The sequence below is a fragment of the Protopterus annectens genome, chromosome 8.part0, assembly GCF_019279795.1.
Source record: "Protopterus annectens isolate FY-2018-M chromosome 8.part0, PAN1.0, whole genome shotgun sequence".
Taxonomy (NCBI): Eukaryota; Metazoa; Chordata; order Ceratodontiformes; family Protopteridae; genus Protopterus; species Protopterus annectens.
Genome location: NC_056741.1, coordinates 1,925,850,809 through 1,925,867,697, shown reverse-complemented (window position 1 = coordinate 1,925,867,697; position 16,889 = coordinate 1,925,850,809). Strand labels below are relative to the sequence as shown.

At 42.2% G+C, this 16,889-nt stretch overlaps 1 protein-coding gene across 4 annotated transcripts in view; it reads right to left on the bottom strand.

Annotated features, from left to right (window-relative positions):
* The window catches only part of LOC122809727 (anillin-like), a 1,124,352-nt gene that overhangs the window by 697,115 nt on the left and 410,348 nt on the right, over window positions 1-16,889 (bottom strand). For all 4 annotated transcript variants that reach the window (XM_044081431.1, XM_044081433.1, XM_044081432.1 and 1 more), the window contains exon 6: window positions 5,676-5,851. In XM_044081431.1, coding sequence (XP_043937366.1) covers window positions 5,676-5,851 — 176 coding nt within the window. The remainder of the gene's footprint in view (window positions 1-5,675; window positions 5,852-16,889) is intronic.

Genomic DNA, 16,889 nt, shown 5'->3' with positions numbered 1-16,889 from the left:
AGGGGAGAACCCTACAGTCATTACTGCAACAGTGAAACACGATGAACATCCGATGGATCTGAGGGAGGAGTATAAGTGGGAGTCCTGGGAGTAGTAGATCCAAACCCCGAAGTGGGATGAGTCTTAGGAATGTTTATCCCTCTGACTGTCAACAGCTGGTCGAGCAGGCGCACCACATCGAATTCAGATAGACTCCGGGTGGGCCTTACAGACACTCCCGAAGGGGAGTCAGGCCGGTCCAGAAAAGGGCTATAGGTCTGGCCTAAGAACGGGTCCAATGAGGGGGAGTACTGGGTGCGTGGTGTTTGAGTTGTCAGCACCAAAGACTAACTTGGAAACAGGCAGTAGAGGAATTAACAGCGCCGAGAATGGACTTGGTGTCGAGGAGGCACTCTGAGTCAAGGTTATAATCTGTTCCAAAGGGATTGTCAGAACCGCCTTCGGTGCAGTAAAAGATGAAGTCGGTGCTGAGACTATCGAAGACAGCACAGTTGATATTTAAGCACAGGAAATTGGCAATTTACGGCCCTAATTGCCAAGGTTGCAGACGTATAAACCTTCTTTCCCCATCTATCCAGCTCCCTGGAGTCTCTATCAGAGGGGATAGGATTTTTGGCTGTAGATGCCTTTACACCTTTGGAAGCCTGAGATATAGTCTCAGGGTCAGCAGCAGGATTTTTGAATAGAAATTTGTGGGAGTCAGGAACCCTGTAATATCTGTCTGGCTTACTAGGAACAGGAGGTAAAGAATCAGGAGCCAGCCTTGATTCTGAAAACACATCAACAATATCTAATACAAGAGGTATAGCCAAAGGCCTATACTGAGGAAGGAGAAGGAAATCCCTAAGCCTCTGTTTTGATTCAGAGAAATCCTGACTCTCCCAATAAAAATGTTCCCTTAAAGTATGCAAGGTTTCACCAAAAGAATAATCCTCAGGAGGAGAGATGCAGATGGGATGGGGTCCTCTGCATATGACTCCTCATAGGGAGGAATACAAAATTCCTGATCAGAAGAAATGGAAACCTGATCTGAAGATTCATAATCAGTGTCTTGCCTAGGCCTCTTAGCAGGGGGGTGGGGTTGGGTTGGGAACCCCTGATCAAGATTTTTTTAGACTTAGAAACGGTTTTTGATCTAGTTTTTGAAGGTGGCATCTGTTTTATGTAAAAATGTTGAGGCCTGAAAACACCCTCAGAAGCCGGTCCCTGCTCAGCAGCTCCAGGCCCATCCAAGGGGGAAACATCTGCGGGTTCAATACTCTAAGAATCTCGCGGCATACTGGACTCCGCTTGGGTCTCGGTAGAGGCCTTTAACTCAAAAGTAGCAGGTATCAGGGGCTGCAAAAGGACCTCACTGAGTACAGGCGAACCGCCGACTGGCTTAGGAGAAGCTTCATCGGTTTTGGACCTCGATGGTCTGTCTCTTTCATTGTGTTTTGTGTGACCTCCGGTAGTCGGATTGCAAACAGACATTTCAGGATAATTAAATCTGGATCCAAAATATTCTGAAGCAAAAATGTACCAACGCTTAATAGTGCATTGATTAAATCTAGCACAAAACCAACAGCAAGACACGTTAAGATCTGGGCCTAGGCAAGGGATACAGTAGAAATGAAAATCCTTATGAGGTATCCTTATGAGGTATTTGCTTCCCACAAGTAATGCAATCATTAACTTTTACTGACATCGGTAAGGAGCAAGAAAAGGTTTCCTAAATGGGGTACTTAGCTTTAGTTGAAAACTTCGGTTCTGAAACTCGAATGCGAAAATATCAGGAGTCGGCCAACCAGCACTTGCGTACTGCTTCGGGCACCATGCGGCAGGACTGAATAAAATGGCGTCGGCTGCATGTTTTATACCCCTGATGACCTGACGTCATGGAAGAGGAGACAGCAACAGACGCAGGACCCAAACCTTTGTTACTCAGGCCGAATGAGAGCAACCTGCCAGAAACTACCCAAATGTAATGACTGCAACAGTGAAACACGAAGATCATCACTACCCAGGCAAACAGCACATGAAGCAAACAAGCAAATGTTACAGCTTCTTGTTTCCATGACTTTCCCCAAAGATGACGAAGTGAAAGCATTCATTAAGTCCTGATACAGCAGGTGGAAAGCTCCTGCTTGAGGCCTGTGCCTTGCATTCATGTAGAGTCCCAGAAAGCAGAGGACCAAATCCATTGTAGGGGAATCATGCTGTTACAAAAAATTTCTTCATGTGATGATAGCATGTATTTGCAGTTCACAAAACACTGAGAAGCCTTTTGACTATGTATAGGATGTTGGAGGTTGTATGCAGCACTATCCAAGTGTAATAAGAAACGTACATGGAAGAGCTCTCGGATCATGTTGCCCAGGCAGGTATGACCCTAGCCCTGAGTAGCACCCTGCCTTCGCCCAGAATGATACCACAGTATAAGGACAAAATGATTGACTTCAACAATTGGCTAAGCTTCTGGTGTCATTTAAAGGGGATTCAGTATCTGTCTGCCTGGGACAACATGATTGACGGACCACGATGTCGTGCCAGAGATGGTCTGCACCTGTCGCCCCTGGGATTCAGGTTACTGGCTAAGGCTCTTGCCACCCCTATAATGCCTTTTTTAGGCAAAGTTCAAAGGACAAACCCACCACCATTACAGGTACAAGCATGCAAAATCTGAAGGTAATGCTAGAAGTCTAAACCTCAAAATGCACTCTCTCGAAACGCTCCTAAAAATTGAGATCATCAATATCTGTGCAGTAACGGAGACCTGGTTCAAGGCTCCAGAGAGCGCCCCTGCAATACCAGGTTACAACTTTTACCACACTTTTCAGCCACCAAACCAGGACCAAAACACTAAAGGTGGAGGAGTGTCCATATTCACCAAGGATATTAACACCACCAGGCTAGTTGCCCAACACAATGCGTCTGAAGTTTTCCAGGTGCAACTAACACTAGGTAAGACTGCAATCCAAATTGTAGCTTGCTACAGAATCCCCACCATGCCCCAAGTTTCTAACTACACCTTTCTAAACATACTGGAAAATATTAAGATGCAACCAAACACCCTAATACTGGGCGATTTCAACTACCCTGCCATTAACTGGAAAAACTACGGATGTACCAACACCTCTGCCCAACGGTTCTTGGAATTCATAAATTCCAACGCCCTGGATCAGCTAATCCATAATACCACCAGGGGCTCCAGTATCCTAGATCTGGTCATTACCAACATGGGAAATCGATGCTCCACACCGATGGTCACCCCCTCGTTGGTTAGGTCTGACCATAAGCTAATCACCCTTGACATCCACATCCCTCCCCCCAATAAGGAAACCTCCGTAAAAAACTTCTCCAAAGCCAACTTCATGCAACTCAAGTCAGAAGTGACAAACTTCATGACACCCATGCAGACGGGAACTGAAAGTTCGACTGCTGAATCCTACACTAAAGCACTGTACGAGCACATCCACTCGTGCATGAATCATGCCATCCCAAACAGAATCAAGGTGCTCTCCTCCAAAAAAAGGAAAACAATCTGGTGGTCCCCCTGCCATAAACAAACTTTACAACAAAAGGAAGAAACTGTTGCAGAAAAAAGGAAAATACCAGGATGCAAAAACTCCCTTACCAGCTGCAGTAAGAAGCTGAGATCCCTCAAAATCCTTCAAAGCTAATTATGAAAATAAAATTGCCAAAGATTCCAAAGACAACCACAAGGCATTCTATAGCTATGTCAAGAATCTAAATGACAATGCTCAGTTCTGCTCTGAGCTACAACAGAATGGCATTAAATATACTGATCCCAAGGATATTCCCAATATCCTGGCAGATTGGTTCAGTAACATCTTCACCCCCCTCTCACTCCCTAAAGGGCTCATCTCAACACTGAAAGATTGCCAAATTCCGGTAACAGCCACACAGGTAAAAACCGCACTCTCCAAAGCTAAGAATACAGCATCCATGGGACTAGACATCCCAGGCTGTGTACATGAACTACAAAATTAACTGGCACTTGCCTGTGTCATGTTTAATTATAGCCTCATCGCAAGCTTTGTGCCCACTGAGTGGTGCACAGCTACAGTTATCCCAACTCCACAAGGGGGATCCACCTTGGATCCTGGGAACTACTGCTCCATCAGTCTGACAAGCCTAATCTGCAAGGCCATGGAACATATCATGGAACTTATAAACAAAGACATTAGCAACCTTAAAACACTGGACCCCACCCAGTTTGGGCTCGTGAAGGGCCGATTTGTCTCCTGAACCTGATTAACTTCTTCAAATTAGTCTCCAGAGCTGTCAACAAGGGTAAGGCAGTCCACACAGCCTACCTGGACCTCGACAAGGCCTTAGACACCATCCCCCACTCTGGAATCATAATTAAACTTACTAAGCTGGGCATTAATCCCTACGTCACTCGGGGGGTTGCCAACTGACTTACTGACAGAACGCACACTTTAAAAGTAGTGGACTCCAAATCCAGCTCCAGACAAGTGGAGTACCTCAGGGTTCAGTCCTGGGACCGCTCTTGTTTGGCATCTACTTCTCTGAAGTACAGGCCAACACTAAGGGACTCTGGCTAACAAAGTTTGCAGATAACTGCAAACTGGGAGCTATTACCAAATCCGCAAATGATGTGGATATTCTACAAAAGGGCCTTACAGAAACAGATGTTTGGTGCCAGAGCCATGGGCTCAAGCTCAGTGCCAAGAAATGTATAGTTATCCCCTTTGGGGAAAAGAAACTGTACCCGTAAAATTACCACATAGGTGGCAGTACACTAAACACCAAAAGTGTGATAAGAGACTTGGGGACACAGGTGGACAGTGGTCTCACCTTCAATAACCACATCGCCACAACAGTCAGGAAATCCTTCTATGTGGCACACATCACTAAGAGCTTTTCATCAAGAAAAAAGGAGATCATTGTCCCACTGTACTCATCCCTCATTAGATCAATTATAGAATAAAACGCCCCATTTGGTATGCACCTCTCAAGATATCTGCAACAACTGGAAAGGCCGCAGAAATACCTCTCTAAAAAAAAAATCACAGGCCTAAAGCAGATGTCCTATGCTGACCATCTAAAACAAACTCCAGCTATACTCTGTCGCATATAGTCTACTCAGAGGTGATCTCTGCTTAATATACAAGGCCATGTCAAACCCAGAGCTGTTGGACATGCTACACTTAGACATCCCTCAGAGCCACACGCTCCAGGGATCTAAACCTTGTGATCACAATGAACAAAACATGCTGGCGGGATAGGTTCTTGACCAAGAGACTCCCCAGACAATGGAATAGACTGCCCATACATGTCAAGCAGAGCGCCTCTTTGGCCCTCTTCAAAAGGAACCTTGACGATTGGATGGGAGATGGGAAATTCACCCCAGGGATCACGACAGTTGCCCTGCTAGAAAGGGGTCCAGGGAAGTAAATATTGTGGGAAGAAATATCCAGGGAATTGTTATGGCTAGGCTTGTATAGGCAGTAGGGCTGATAGCATAGTACCAACCTATAGGATCCACTGTAAGTAACTTCAGCCAGCAAATGCTGCTAAGCATTGGGTGGAGGGGGGGGGGTGCAGGTCCAAACTACTTTGTAGTACAATGGCAACAAATCTCTACTACTCAACTAAACTTCTTGCACAAACAAAACAGCCCAACATCAGAAGTTTCCAAGGCTTACCTTACGGATGCGGCTAATTTTAGACAAGCTGGGAGGCGTCTGCAGCTCATTCAGGAAGCGGTCTGTAACATTTTTATTAACTTGCTTCATGGAGGCACATGTTACAGAACACAGTGATGTGGAAGATTCATGCAGCTTTTCAAATTCATCGATTACTGAAGTCACACTACGTCCAGCTATAAAATCAGAGGGGAAAAAACACCCACTATAAAAAAAAGGCATGGTCAGAGGAGAGGACAAGCATCATCAAAATCATTTCCCGCTAGGATACATGAACAGAAACCTAAAGAAAACAATGCAGAAGATAGATATTTAAAGTACTAAGAAGATGGCATAAAACAGAATTCCAAAAAAATGAGGGTGAAAAGTAAAATCCACACACTATTTAATGTTAGCGCTTTCGTACACACCAATAATATGCACTTCTTCAGACATGGTGTGTACAAAAGCGCTAACATTAAATCATGTGTGGATTTTACTTTTCAGCCTCATTTTTTTGGGTTTATTAGTTGAAGTTAGTGTTATTTTTATAAAACAGATAATTATAAACTTTATACATACATTAAAAAGATCCATGTGGTTTCTTTACCAAGAAAAGATTGAAGTTGTTTATTTGCAGTCAGATTAGCTGCTTACCAGAACTAAAATAAGGAACTGTCTGGACTCCTGGGACATAGAAAACCTTAAATTAAGGTGATACTAGTACTAATTTTCCCAAATACCCCACCAACGAATGTCAAATGGGACTGCCAAACCCTGTTAAGGAGTTATGCACCACAATGTTTGTTCTACAATGTACATGAACTTTATTTTATTTCATGATTTCTGAAATACGGCACTCAAATCTTGCTCAGACTTAAATACCATGATTTTTCAACATCTACACAACCTATTTTTGTCTAAAAAGAAAGGGCAATCTACATTGATGTAAGCCAAGGCAAATTATGAATATGCGTTCTTTCAGAAAGCAAGAGAATGCACTCAACATCTACAATGCGATATTTGCAAAATATCCAAGAACCGAATAACATGTCAACAGTTCAGATACATTTCTTGCAGAGGTTTTCCTCATTTCCACTGTAAGTAGTCTGTTCAGTAGGGCTATAAATATAAATAACACTTTTCATATTTGTAACAGAAGGCAGCTCGTCTGCTACCCCTGGAATCAAAGGTACTGGTAATTCCGTCTTTAAAGTCTATGCCCAGACTGGCAAATTGCTCTGTCAGTTACACCTAAGGATATACGATATTCTAGACTCAACCAAGCCACCTTCAGAGGAAACCACAGACAGCACAGCTGTGGGGAAACCATGCTGCAGACTGCTAGCAAGTGCAACACCTTAATGCATTACCATTGAGAAATCACAAACTAGTCCCTCTTACCAACATTTGCTAGCATGGGACTGTCATTTATTGGCAATCTAACAGTTTTTACCATCAGTAACACTTCGTACTGACAGATATAAACGAGCTGCACATTTCTCCTAGTTTGTACAGACTCAGTTTAAAATTACCAACTAATCTAATGCAGTTTGGCCCTAAAGACAGTCACTTCAAATTGTCTAACAGAGGATGGCCACCTTACACAACCGAAAGTTACTTGTCAGCAACCACATCATACCAAAAGCTCTTTCTCCATCTCATGGTAGAGGTACACAGGTATATGAAAAATTCTCCTTTTCCAACCACTTCAATAATTCAAGACAATTTGCCCAAAATGACAGCCTTCGAGAGTGGTGTAAATATATCAAAATATTAAAGAAAAAAGTACCCGAAGTCCTCAGTCAGTAACCACTTTTTCATAAATCTTAAAAAGCAAAAACTTGCCAATCAAGGATTTAGAGTAAGAAACACTCATCGTCCTAAAAAAAAAAAAAATAAAAAACTTGCAGTTGGAGCTTCTAAGTTGACAATGCCACTACATAGAGTCACACTTACAGGATCAGAAAACTCTTAAGGTTAACAGTCCCTCTGATAGCAATCCCATTAATACTGGTGATCACAGATACAATTCATGACTCATCCAACTTAACACCATTAACAGTTACTCTCATCAAGGCCAGTTTTGACAATTTTACCCTTGCCACTGCTCATGTGGAAGTGAATAATGCAATGAATTATACTATGAGATACTGAGTGATGTAGCAGCACACTTCACAGGACAAATGCATTAAAGCTTCATATTTTAAGCAAGACCCTGCCTCACTAAAGAGGGTACCATGATTTACAGAAAACAACTTCCTCAACAGGCGGCATCCATCAAAAAATAATGCATGCACCCCACAGTGGGAGAGACATGATTTCCAATCCTGCTTTAGAGGTGACATCCTTCACCTCTCCCTCTAAGGATCAGGCCAATTAATGGTTCTCTAAGACAAACATGAAAGAATGAGATGAGGGTAGTTGGTGGGGGATGATGTACCCATCTAGCAACCCCCATATTTCATAGTGTCACACTTTTCATATTTACCACTCTTTCAAACCCAGTGCAAGTAGGATAGGGGTGCCCACTTACATCCAAAACAGTCCTGGCAAAATGCTACTCAATACCAAACGTGAAAAATAAGAACACTCAAACAAATTAAAAGGTATGTACTTAGAATGACCTGGATAAGCAGGTCTATCTCTCAACAACAGAACTAAAGCCAAATGCCAGGCAATCTGGCATCTGAAACTTTTCCGGGTTATGGCCCCCACCCCCTTTAGCCATAATGCACTGCAAGAAAAAAGTTGCGTCTTACCATAACGTTCCATCTGTGTTGTCGATCTTCACTAATCTTTAACTGTGTGCTCGTTTCCGAGCCTTGGAACTGACTAATGTTTTTCTTCAGCTAGTGCCTCCCAAAACCCTCGAGCTAGGCTCTACCCATAGTGCTACTCCCTAAATTACCAGTTTGCCTATAATAATGACAGGCAAACAAGAAAGAGACCAAATCTGTGCCCCTGTTATGAAGCCAGTCTTTGGGAATATTTGGTTGACTAAGAATCTTAGGCAGGGGAAGTAGGGGGGATGTCAAGGATTAGTGAAGATAGACAACACAGACGGATTGTTATGGTAAGACAACTTCTTTATCTGATGTTGTCAATATTCATGTAATCCTTGACTGTGGGACACAGTCCCTAGCTACCTGAATCTTGGGAGGTGTCTCAGAATATTCTTGAGCACCATCGAACCAAATGTTGCATGTCCCCAAGAGACTTGGTTCAATTTGTAACGAGTAATAAAGTTATGAGGAGATGCCCAAATAGCTGCTGCACAAATGTCGTCTAAGGAAGCTCTGGCATGAAAAACTGCAGAAGTTGCTACATCTCTAGTTGAATGAGCTTTCACAGTACGTGGTGGGTAAGTCCCTTTGAGTGATAAAGGTGACAGTAAGCTATTTAGCTAAGGCAACCTTAGACACTGAAAACCAACAAGCCGAACCAGCAGGGCAACCAATAAACAATTGCAAGTAATCCGTAATGAATTCCAGGGAAGACGAACAGTTGTAGTAAAAAGTTACTTTATTCCGAACTAAATGAAACAGTATCACGAACACCCACTGGAAACCACAGTAGAAAATTATATGTTAAGCGCTTTCTCCTGGTATCAGTACCAGGCTTCAGAACATTTTTAAAAATGAGCAACCATGTGCTTAAATAACTTTGCGTAGCATCATGTGACCCCCCCACATCATTAACCACAAAAGTTAATTATTACAAAAATAAAATAAGAAGTTAGATACAGGAAAGACTCCAGGGTTAAATGACAATATAAATATTAGTAGTGTTCTCAAATTAAGAGCTGCTAGATTGTAGGAAGGAAAGGGTACCCTTTTCTATTTAACACACTTTTAGGAGTATGGTCTTTGGTAAGGAATGATGTTTATTTGTTTTATATATTCTTTATTTTATTTTTTAGTTTGTAACATTACATAGGAAATAATATAACCAGGCTGAATAAAGAGAAGGTCACGGTGAGCTGCCTGTCTGGTGCTAGGATCCGCCACGTAACGCAAGCACTCAGGTCACTCCAAAGCAAATACAAATATGACTCAGTCATTGTACATGCTGGTGTGAATGACCTGAGACGTACCTCCCTGGACTACATGGAGAGACAGAGGAGCTCTCTGATCATGTAGCCCAGGCTGGTATGACCCTGACCTTGAGCAGCATCTTACCCTCATCTAGAATGATGCCACAGTATAAAGACAAAATGATCGATTTTAACAATTGGCTAAAATTTTGGTGTCATTCAAAGGGGATCCAGTGTCTATCAGCCTAGGATGACATGCTCGACAAGCTTGCACCTGTCACCACTGGGCTTTCGGATATTGGCAAAGGCTCTTGCCACCCCCATAGTGCCTTTTTTAGGCAAGGCTCAAAAGTCAAACCCACCCCCATAGACAGCACAAGGAACAAGAAACTAAGGGTAATTCTGCTAAACGCCAGAAGTCTTAACCTCAAGATGCACACACTCGAAGCTCTCCTCAGTATGGAGAACATAGATATCTGTGCAGTGACAGAAACCTGGTTCAAGGCTCCAGAGAGCACCCCAGCACTACCAGGCTATACCTCATATCATGCTTTTCGGCCCCAAAACCCGGACCGAACCACAAAAGGAGGGGGAGTTTCCATATTTATCAAGGATATCCACACCTCCAGGTTAGTGGCATTGCACGAAGTATCGGAGACCATCCATGTGCAATTAACAGTGGGCAAGACTGCTTTTCAGTTTATAGCATCCTACAGACCCACCCTCTCAAAGTCAGGAATCCCACTCGGCTTTCCTGAAAACATTGGAGAACATGAAGATCTCTCCGAACACCATTATATTGGGCAACTTCAACTACCCAAACATTGACTGGGAGCACTACTCAAGCCCCAGCATCTTAGCCCAAAGGTTCCTGGAAATTATAAACTCAAATGCTATGGAACAACTAGTCACCACTCACACAAGAGGGGACAACATACTAGACCTGATCATTACCAACATGGGGACTCTATGCTCCACACCAGAAGTATATAACTCATTGGTAAGATCAGACCATAAATTAATTTCACTGGATGTCCACATCCCGACCCCACCCCCAGCCCAGAAAACCACAGTGAAAAACTTCTCAAAAGCGAACTTCTCACTTCTCAAAACCGAAGTGGAATCCTTCAAGGCCCCAGGGCCAGTGGAAACTACGGCCCAAACTGCAGAATCCTATATAAATGCATTCTACGGACATCTCCAGGAATGCATGGATCATGCTATCCCAAACAAAACCAAGACCTAATCATCCAAAGGCAAGCGTCCAGTCTGGTGGACCCCTGCCATAAATAAACTGTACAACAGAAGGAGGAAGATACTACATGATAGAGCAAAATCCCTAATAGGGAAGGCATCTCTGATCAATACTAGCAAAAAATTACGATCCCTCAAAATCCTCCAAGGCCAGCTTCGAGAGAAAAATTGCACAGGACACCAAAGACAATCATAAGGCTTTTTTCAGTTATGTTAAGAAACCTGGAATGCAACTCCCAGACTTGTTCTGAGTTGATTCTAGACAACAAAAAAATACACTGAACCCACAGACATCGCCAATATCCTGGCAGACAGGTTCAGTGCAAACTTCTCCACCCCCTCCCCCCCTAAAAGAGCGAGTATCTATCCCGGCAGAGGGCTGCCTCCCAAACATCTCTGATGCTCAGGTGAAGACTGCCCTCTCCAAAGCAAAAAACACTGCTTCCATGGGACCAGATGGCGTCCCAGGTTGCGCCCTACATGAATTCCAAGAGTAACTAATCCCTCAAATAAAATAGCTGTACAATCTCAGCCTCACTACAGGATGTGCCCACAGAATGGCGTACAGCAACAGTGGTCCCACTCCACAAAGGTGGAGCCTCTACGGACCCTGGAAACTATCGCCCCATAAGCCTGACTATCTTAGTCTGCAAGGCTATGGAGAGGATCATCATGGAGCTCATAAACAAAGACATTGGGGACCTACAGACACTAGGATCCTACCCAGTTTGGCTTTGTCAAGGGCAGATCCTGCCTTTTGAACCTGGTTGACTTCTTTGAAACAGTCACCAAAGCCATAGATGAAGGGAAGGTAGTCCACACAGCCTATCTGGATCTTGCAAAGGCATTTGACACAATACCCCACTCGGGCATCATAGATAAGCAATCCAGCTTAGATATAAACCCTTATGTCACAAGATGGGTCGCAAACTGGCTCAAAGACAGAACCCACAGAGTGAGAGTTGCTGGAGCCATGTCAGACTCGAAACCGGTCACAAGTGGCATCCCACAGGGTTCTGTCCTGGGACCACTCTTGTTCGGTATATACTTTTCCGAGGTACAGGCAAACGTGGGAGGACTATGGCTCACCAAGTCCGCAGATGACTGCAAACTGGGCGCCATAATCAACACTCCAGCTGACACAAACATTCTTCAAAAAGATCTCACAGACAGATAACTGGTGCCAGCGCCATGGTTTAAAGCTAAATGCCAAAAAATGTATAGTCATACCCTTTGGCAAAAACAATGTGCCCACAAATTTCCACAGGCGGAAACCCATTAAGTACAGAGAAAGTTATTGGGGACCTGGGGACCCAAGTTCATAGCAATCTCTCCTTTGAAAACCACATTGCCAAAGTGGTTAGAAAGACTTTCTACATAGCCCACCTCATCACGAAGGGTTTCACATCTAGATCAAGAGAGGTAATCGTGCCCCTTTATTCATCCCTCATCAGGCCCATCATAGAATACAATGCCCCTTTTGCGATGTACCTTACCCGACACCTGCAGCAATTAGAAAGACCCCAAAAGTATCTCACCAAGAGGATCAAGGGTCTCAAACAGATACACCTACAATTTTAACCTTTCCAGTGGTCATATTTATCAGTTTACAACAGAATTGTTTGGACTGCTAACTGTCTATTGGTCTCACCCTCATTTGGACTTCCAGAGTGAACTATTGTGTGGGTCTCAAACAGATGCCATATGCTGCTCGGTTAAAAAAACTCCAGCTCTACTCAGTTGCATACCGCCTACTTCGAGGCGATCTATGCCTGACGTACAAAGCTATGTCAAATCCAGAATTAATGGACAAGCTACACCTCAGTAAATCTAAATCCCTTAGAGCCACATGCTCGAGGGACTTGAACCTCAGCACAGAAATAAATAGAACTTGCTGGAGGGACAGGTTCATAACCCAGAGACTCCCTTCGCTCTGGAATAGAATTCCAGTTCATGTGAGGCAGAGCCTCACTGAATCTCTTCAAGAAGAATCTCGATAGGTGGATGGGGGATCGTAGGTTTGTCCCAGGGATTACTCCCGTGTCACTATTAGACAGAGACACAGTAAACTAAACCTTAAAAAGGGCACAGTATACTCAAATCAAGGGGTGGCGTAAGCCATACAGAATCGGGCTAGGCTTATAATTGCCCCAGGGCAGATAGCCTAGTATGAACCTATGAATATATATTTTTTATAATTTTTAACTTCAGTTTAATTACGCTAAATTGAGTGGTTCCAGGTCTCTTTTACATTAATATTTTATATATCTAATATTTTATATTATATCATATTAATTCATTACATTTTGTAAACTCTATGTACCCAAGGTGTAATAATTTTTAACATCGGTTTTTATTATTTAAAAGACTGATTTGTAATATATTTTTGTAATAATTAACTTTTGTTGTTAATGATGTGGGGGGTCACATGATGCTACAAAAAGTTATTTAAGCACATGGTTGCTCATTTTTAAAAATGTTCTGAAGCCTGGTACTGATACCAGGAGAAAGCGCTTAACATATAATTTTCTGCTGTGGTTTCCAGTGGGTGTTCGTGATACTGTTGTTTCGTTTAGTTCGGAATAAAGTAACTTTTTACTACAACTGTTCATCTTCCCTGGAATTCATTACGGATTACTTGCAATTGTTTATTGGTTGCCCTGCTGGTTCGGCTTGTTGGTGTTTGGTGATACTGAGTAATTTTTTGTTTAACCTTAGACACTGAATTATCTAAAAAAAGTGAGGAGAAGGCAATAAACGGTTGTTCGGATTTTCTGATGTCCTTTTTCCTATGAAAGTAGAAACATAGCTGCCTGTGAACATCTAACAAGTGTAGACGGTACTCTCCTTTATTGGAGAAATTGACGAAAAAGACTGGTAGATGCAAGGTTTGGTTAATATCAGAAAATGAAACAACCTTCAGCAAAAAGGATGAAATAGTTCTGAGTGAGAACCTGTCCTTATGAAATATTAAATAGGGTGGTTTGCAAGACAAGGCTTGAATTTCTGATATTCTTCTGGCTAAAATGATAGCTATCAAAAATAAAGTTTTCCAGGTCAAGAACTTTAAATCACCAGTTACCAAAGGCTCAAAAGGGGAGTAAATAAGATACTGAAGAAGCAAAGGTAAATCCCATGCAGCAATGGGTTCTTTAAAAGGAGGCCTTAACATTAAGCTCCCTTTCAGAAAGGTCTTACAGAAGTTGAGAGACATAAGTGATGAACCATCAAAACCCACATGGAAATTAGATACTGCAACAAGAAGCGCCCGAATGGTAGATGCTGAAGAGCCAGACTGACAAAGAAAGGCCAGAAAAACTGAAAAAACTATCTATAGGTGCCGCATATGGGTCAATATTACTATCAAGTCACCATTTGGCAAATTTTACCCATTTTTTATGGTACAGTCTTCTGGTTGAAGGCTTATGGTGAGCCAAAATAATTTGGTGAACCGGGGAAGTAAGGGAAGCATACCTGGCAATCATGGGAACTGGAGAAGCCATGCAATGAGCTTGAGATGCTGGAGATTCAGATAAACCATTCCTTCTGGATGAGATGAGGCCAGAATCCAAGGTTTCCAAATAAGGTGTGAGCAAAGGAAGGGAAACCAGACTTGTCGAAGCCAGAATGGAACAATGAGGATTATTGTGTTTGACCTCTTGACCTTCTTTAGAAACTGACATATCAGAGGAGTTGGGGGGGGGGAGCATACAAAAGACTGGAGGGGCCAATCATGGAGAAGAGCATCCCTGGGCGACTCCCCCGGAGGGGGGATTAGGGCAATGTAAAGCACAGTTGTGTACACTTACCATAAATGTAGATGTTAGAGTGTATTCACTGTTGCAGTCATTACATTTGGGTAATCTGCTGGCAGGTTGTCCTCAGTCGGCCTGATTAATAAAGTCTTGGGTCCTGCGTCGGTTGCTGTCCCTTCTTCAATGACGTCAGGTCGTCAGGGGTATAAAACATGCAGCAGATGGAATTACATCAGTTTTTCTTGCCCCAGATGACAGGTGCCCCCCAAATGGGGAGCAAATATTAAAAAACACAAAATATACCTCCAATCCCAAAAGCAAATAAACCAGAAGGGCTTTTATGCATAGTGGAAGAAGCAGAAGTAAAGCCAAAGAAAAACAGGGGGCAGGAGGGTGGGTAACCAGGACTGCAACAGTGAATACACTCGAACAGCTACATTTATCTTAAGTGTACACAACTGTACTATGTTCTTCGTGTTTCACTGTTGCAGTCATTACATTTGGGTAGATTCCCAAAGCAATGGTTGGGTGGATGGAATTATACAGCATTAGGAGCAGCTATAAGGCCCTGCAGAACAGCAGTGGCAAAACCCGCTCTAGATTTAGAGAAAAGCGGTAAATGGTAATGCTTGGTGAATGTATGAACTGAGCTCCAGGTAGCAGCTTTTAGAATGTCCCTGGTAGGAACACCTCTGAGAAAGGCTGCAGAAGTAGATGCAGCTCTGGTGGAATGGGATCTGGTCCCCTGGGGGATAGTTTTTTCCATGGTGCATATAGCAGAAACGAATACAATGGCGTATCCATTTGGAAATGGTTTTGAAGTGGCCTTCCCCTCTGCCCCTGCAGCAAATGCCACCAGCAGTTCAGATTTTTCTGTGAGGTTTTGTTCTGCTTAAGTAAAATCTAAGTTCTGTGTACATCCAATGAATGCAGAATTCCCCCCCCCTCCTTTGTTCTGTGGATTGGGAAAGAAGGTAGGTAAATGCATGGTCTGATTGAGAACCACACTGGATACCACACCTTAGGCATGAAGGATGGATTGGTCCTGAGAGAGATCCTGTCCACATGAAAAATGATGAAAGGCTCCACTGCCATAACAGCCTGTAATTCCTTTTTTTTTTTCAGTAATAATTCTTTATTCTTTTCCAAATGTTAATACAATACTACAACATATTTACAATATATACATGAATGCTTCCAACAGTTGCAGAGTCATTATACATAAATATATACTTCTAAATAGGTATTACAGAAAAAGAAAATAAAAATCTAGTATCAATATAAGGCTTATCTATAGAAAACTCCATAATTAGTCTGTACTTCCCAGAGAAAAGTGGATTGGAACCTTAAGCTAAGACAATGTTAAAGATTTGCTCCCATATTTTTGTATTATTTACACTTTTCTTATGATCATTAATTAGTAATTTGTGTGCTAAGATATGTTTTATCGCTACACTCTTGAAGTTTTCCCATGAAGTCTGGGATAGATTCAACCAATTTGTAGCTATATACAGATTCATTAACAAAAAAATATTTACGAGTATGATCCTTTGGGATCTATCCAAGTTAGTTGGCGGAATATGCAGAATCATAAACTCCCAAGAAAGTGTAGACTGTTGATATCCTATTTTTTGTAGTTGGAATTTCAAAGAATTCCAGAGTTTAAAATTACATTTACAACTCCAGAACATGTGTAAAAGGTCAGCCGTTTGATCTGTACAATATGGGCATTTAGGTGAATTTTTTTAGTTAAATTTATGTAAAGTGAGACGCGTATAATACGCATTAAATATCATCAACTGAGTAAATAATAACTTTTGAAGGGACACTGATTTTAAAGTTAAGTTAATTGCTCTCACTATTTTACTATCTTCAATCGTTAACAGTTTCTCCTTCCAGTATTTGGATAAAAGTATTTGGTTATTGTATTTCACATCTTTCATCAAACTATATGAGGCTGTTATATATTTACATTCCTGTGTTAGAGTTTGCCATAAGTTTAGGCAAATGTTTAAATCTTCTTCTTTAATTTTGAAATTCCTATTACTAAAATAGCTTATTGATAAGTCCTATAACTGTCTTATTATAATTAAATACGAGTTAGGGAGATTCATCTCTTAGCATGTCATGTATTGAGATACTTTGAAAGGAATATAAATCAGGTATGGTTAAGTCACTTATAAGTGGGAA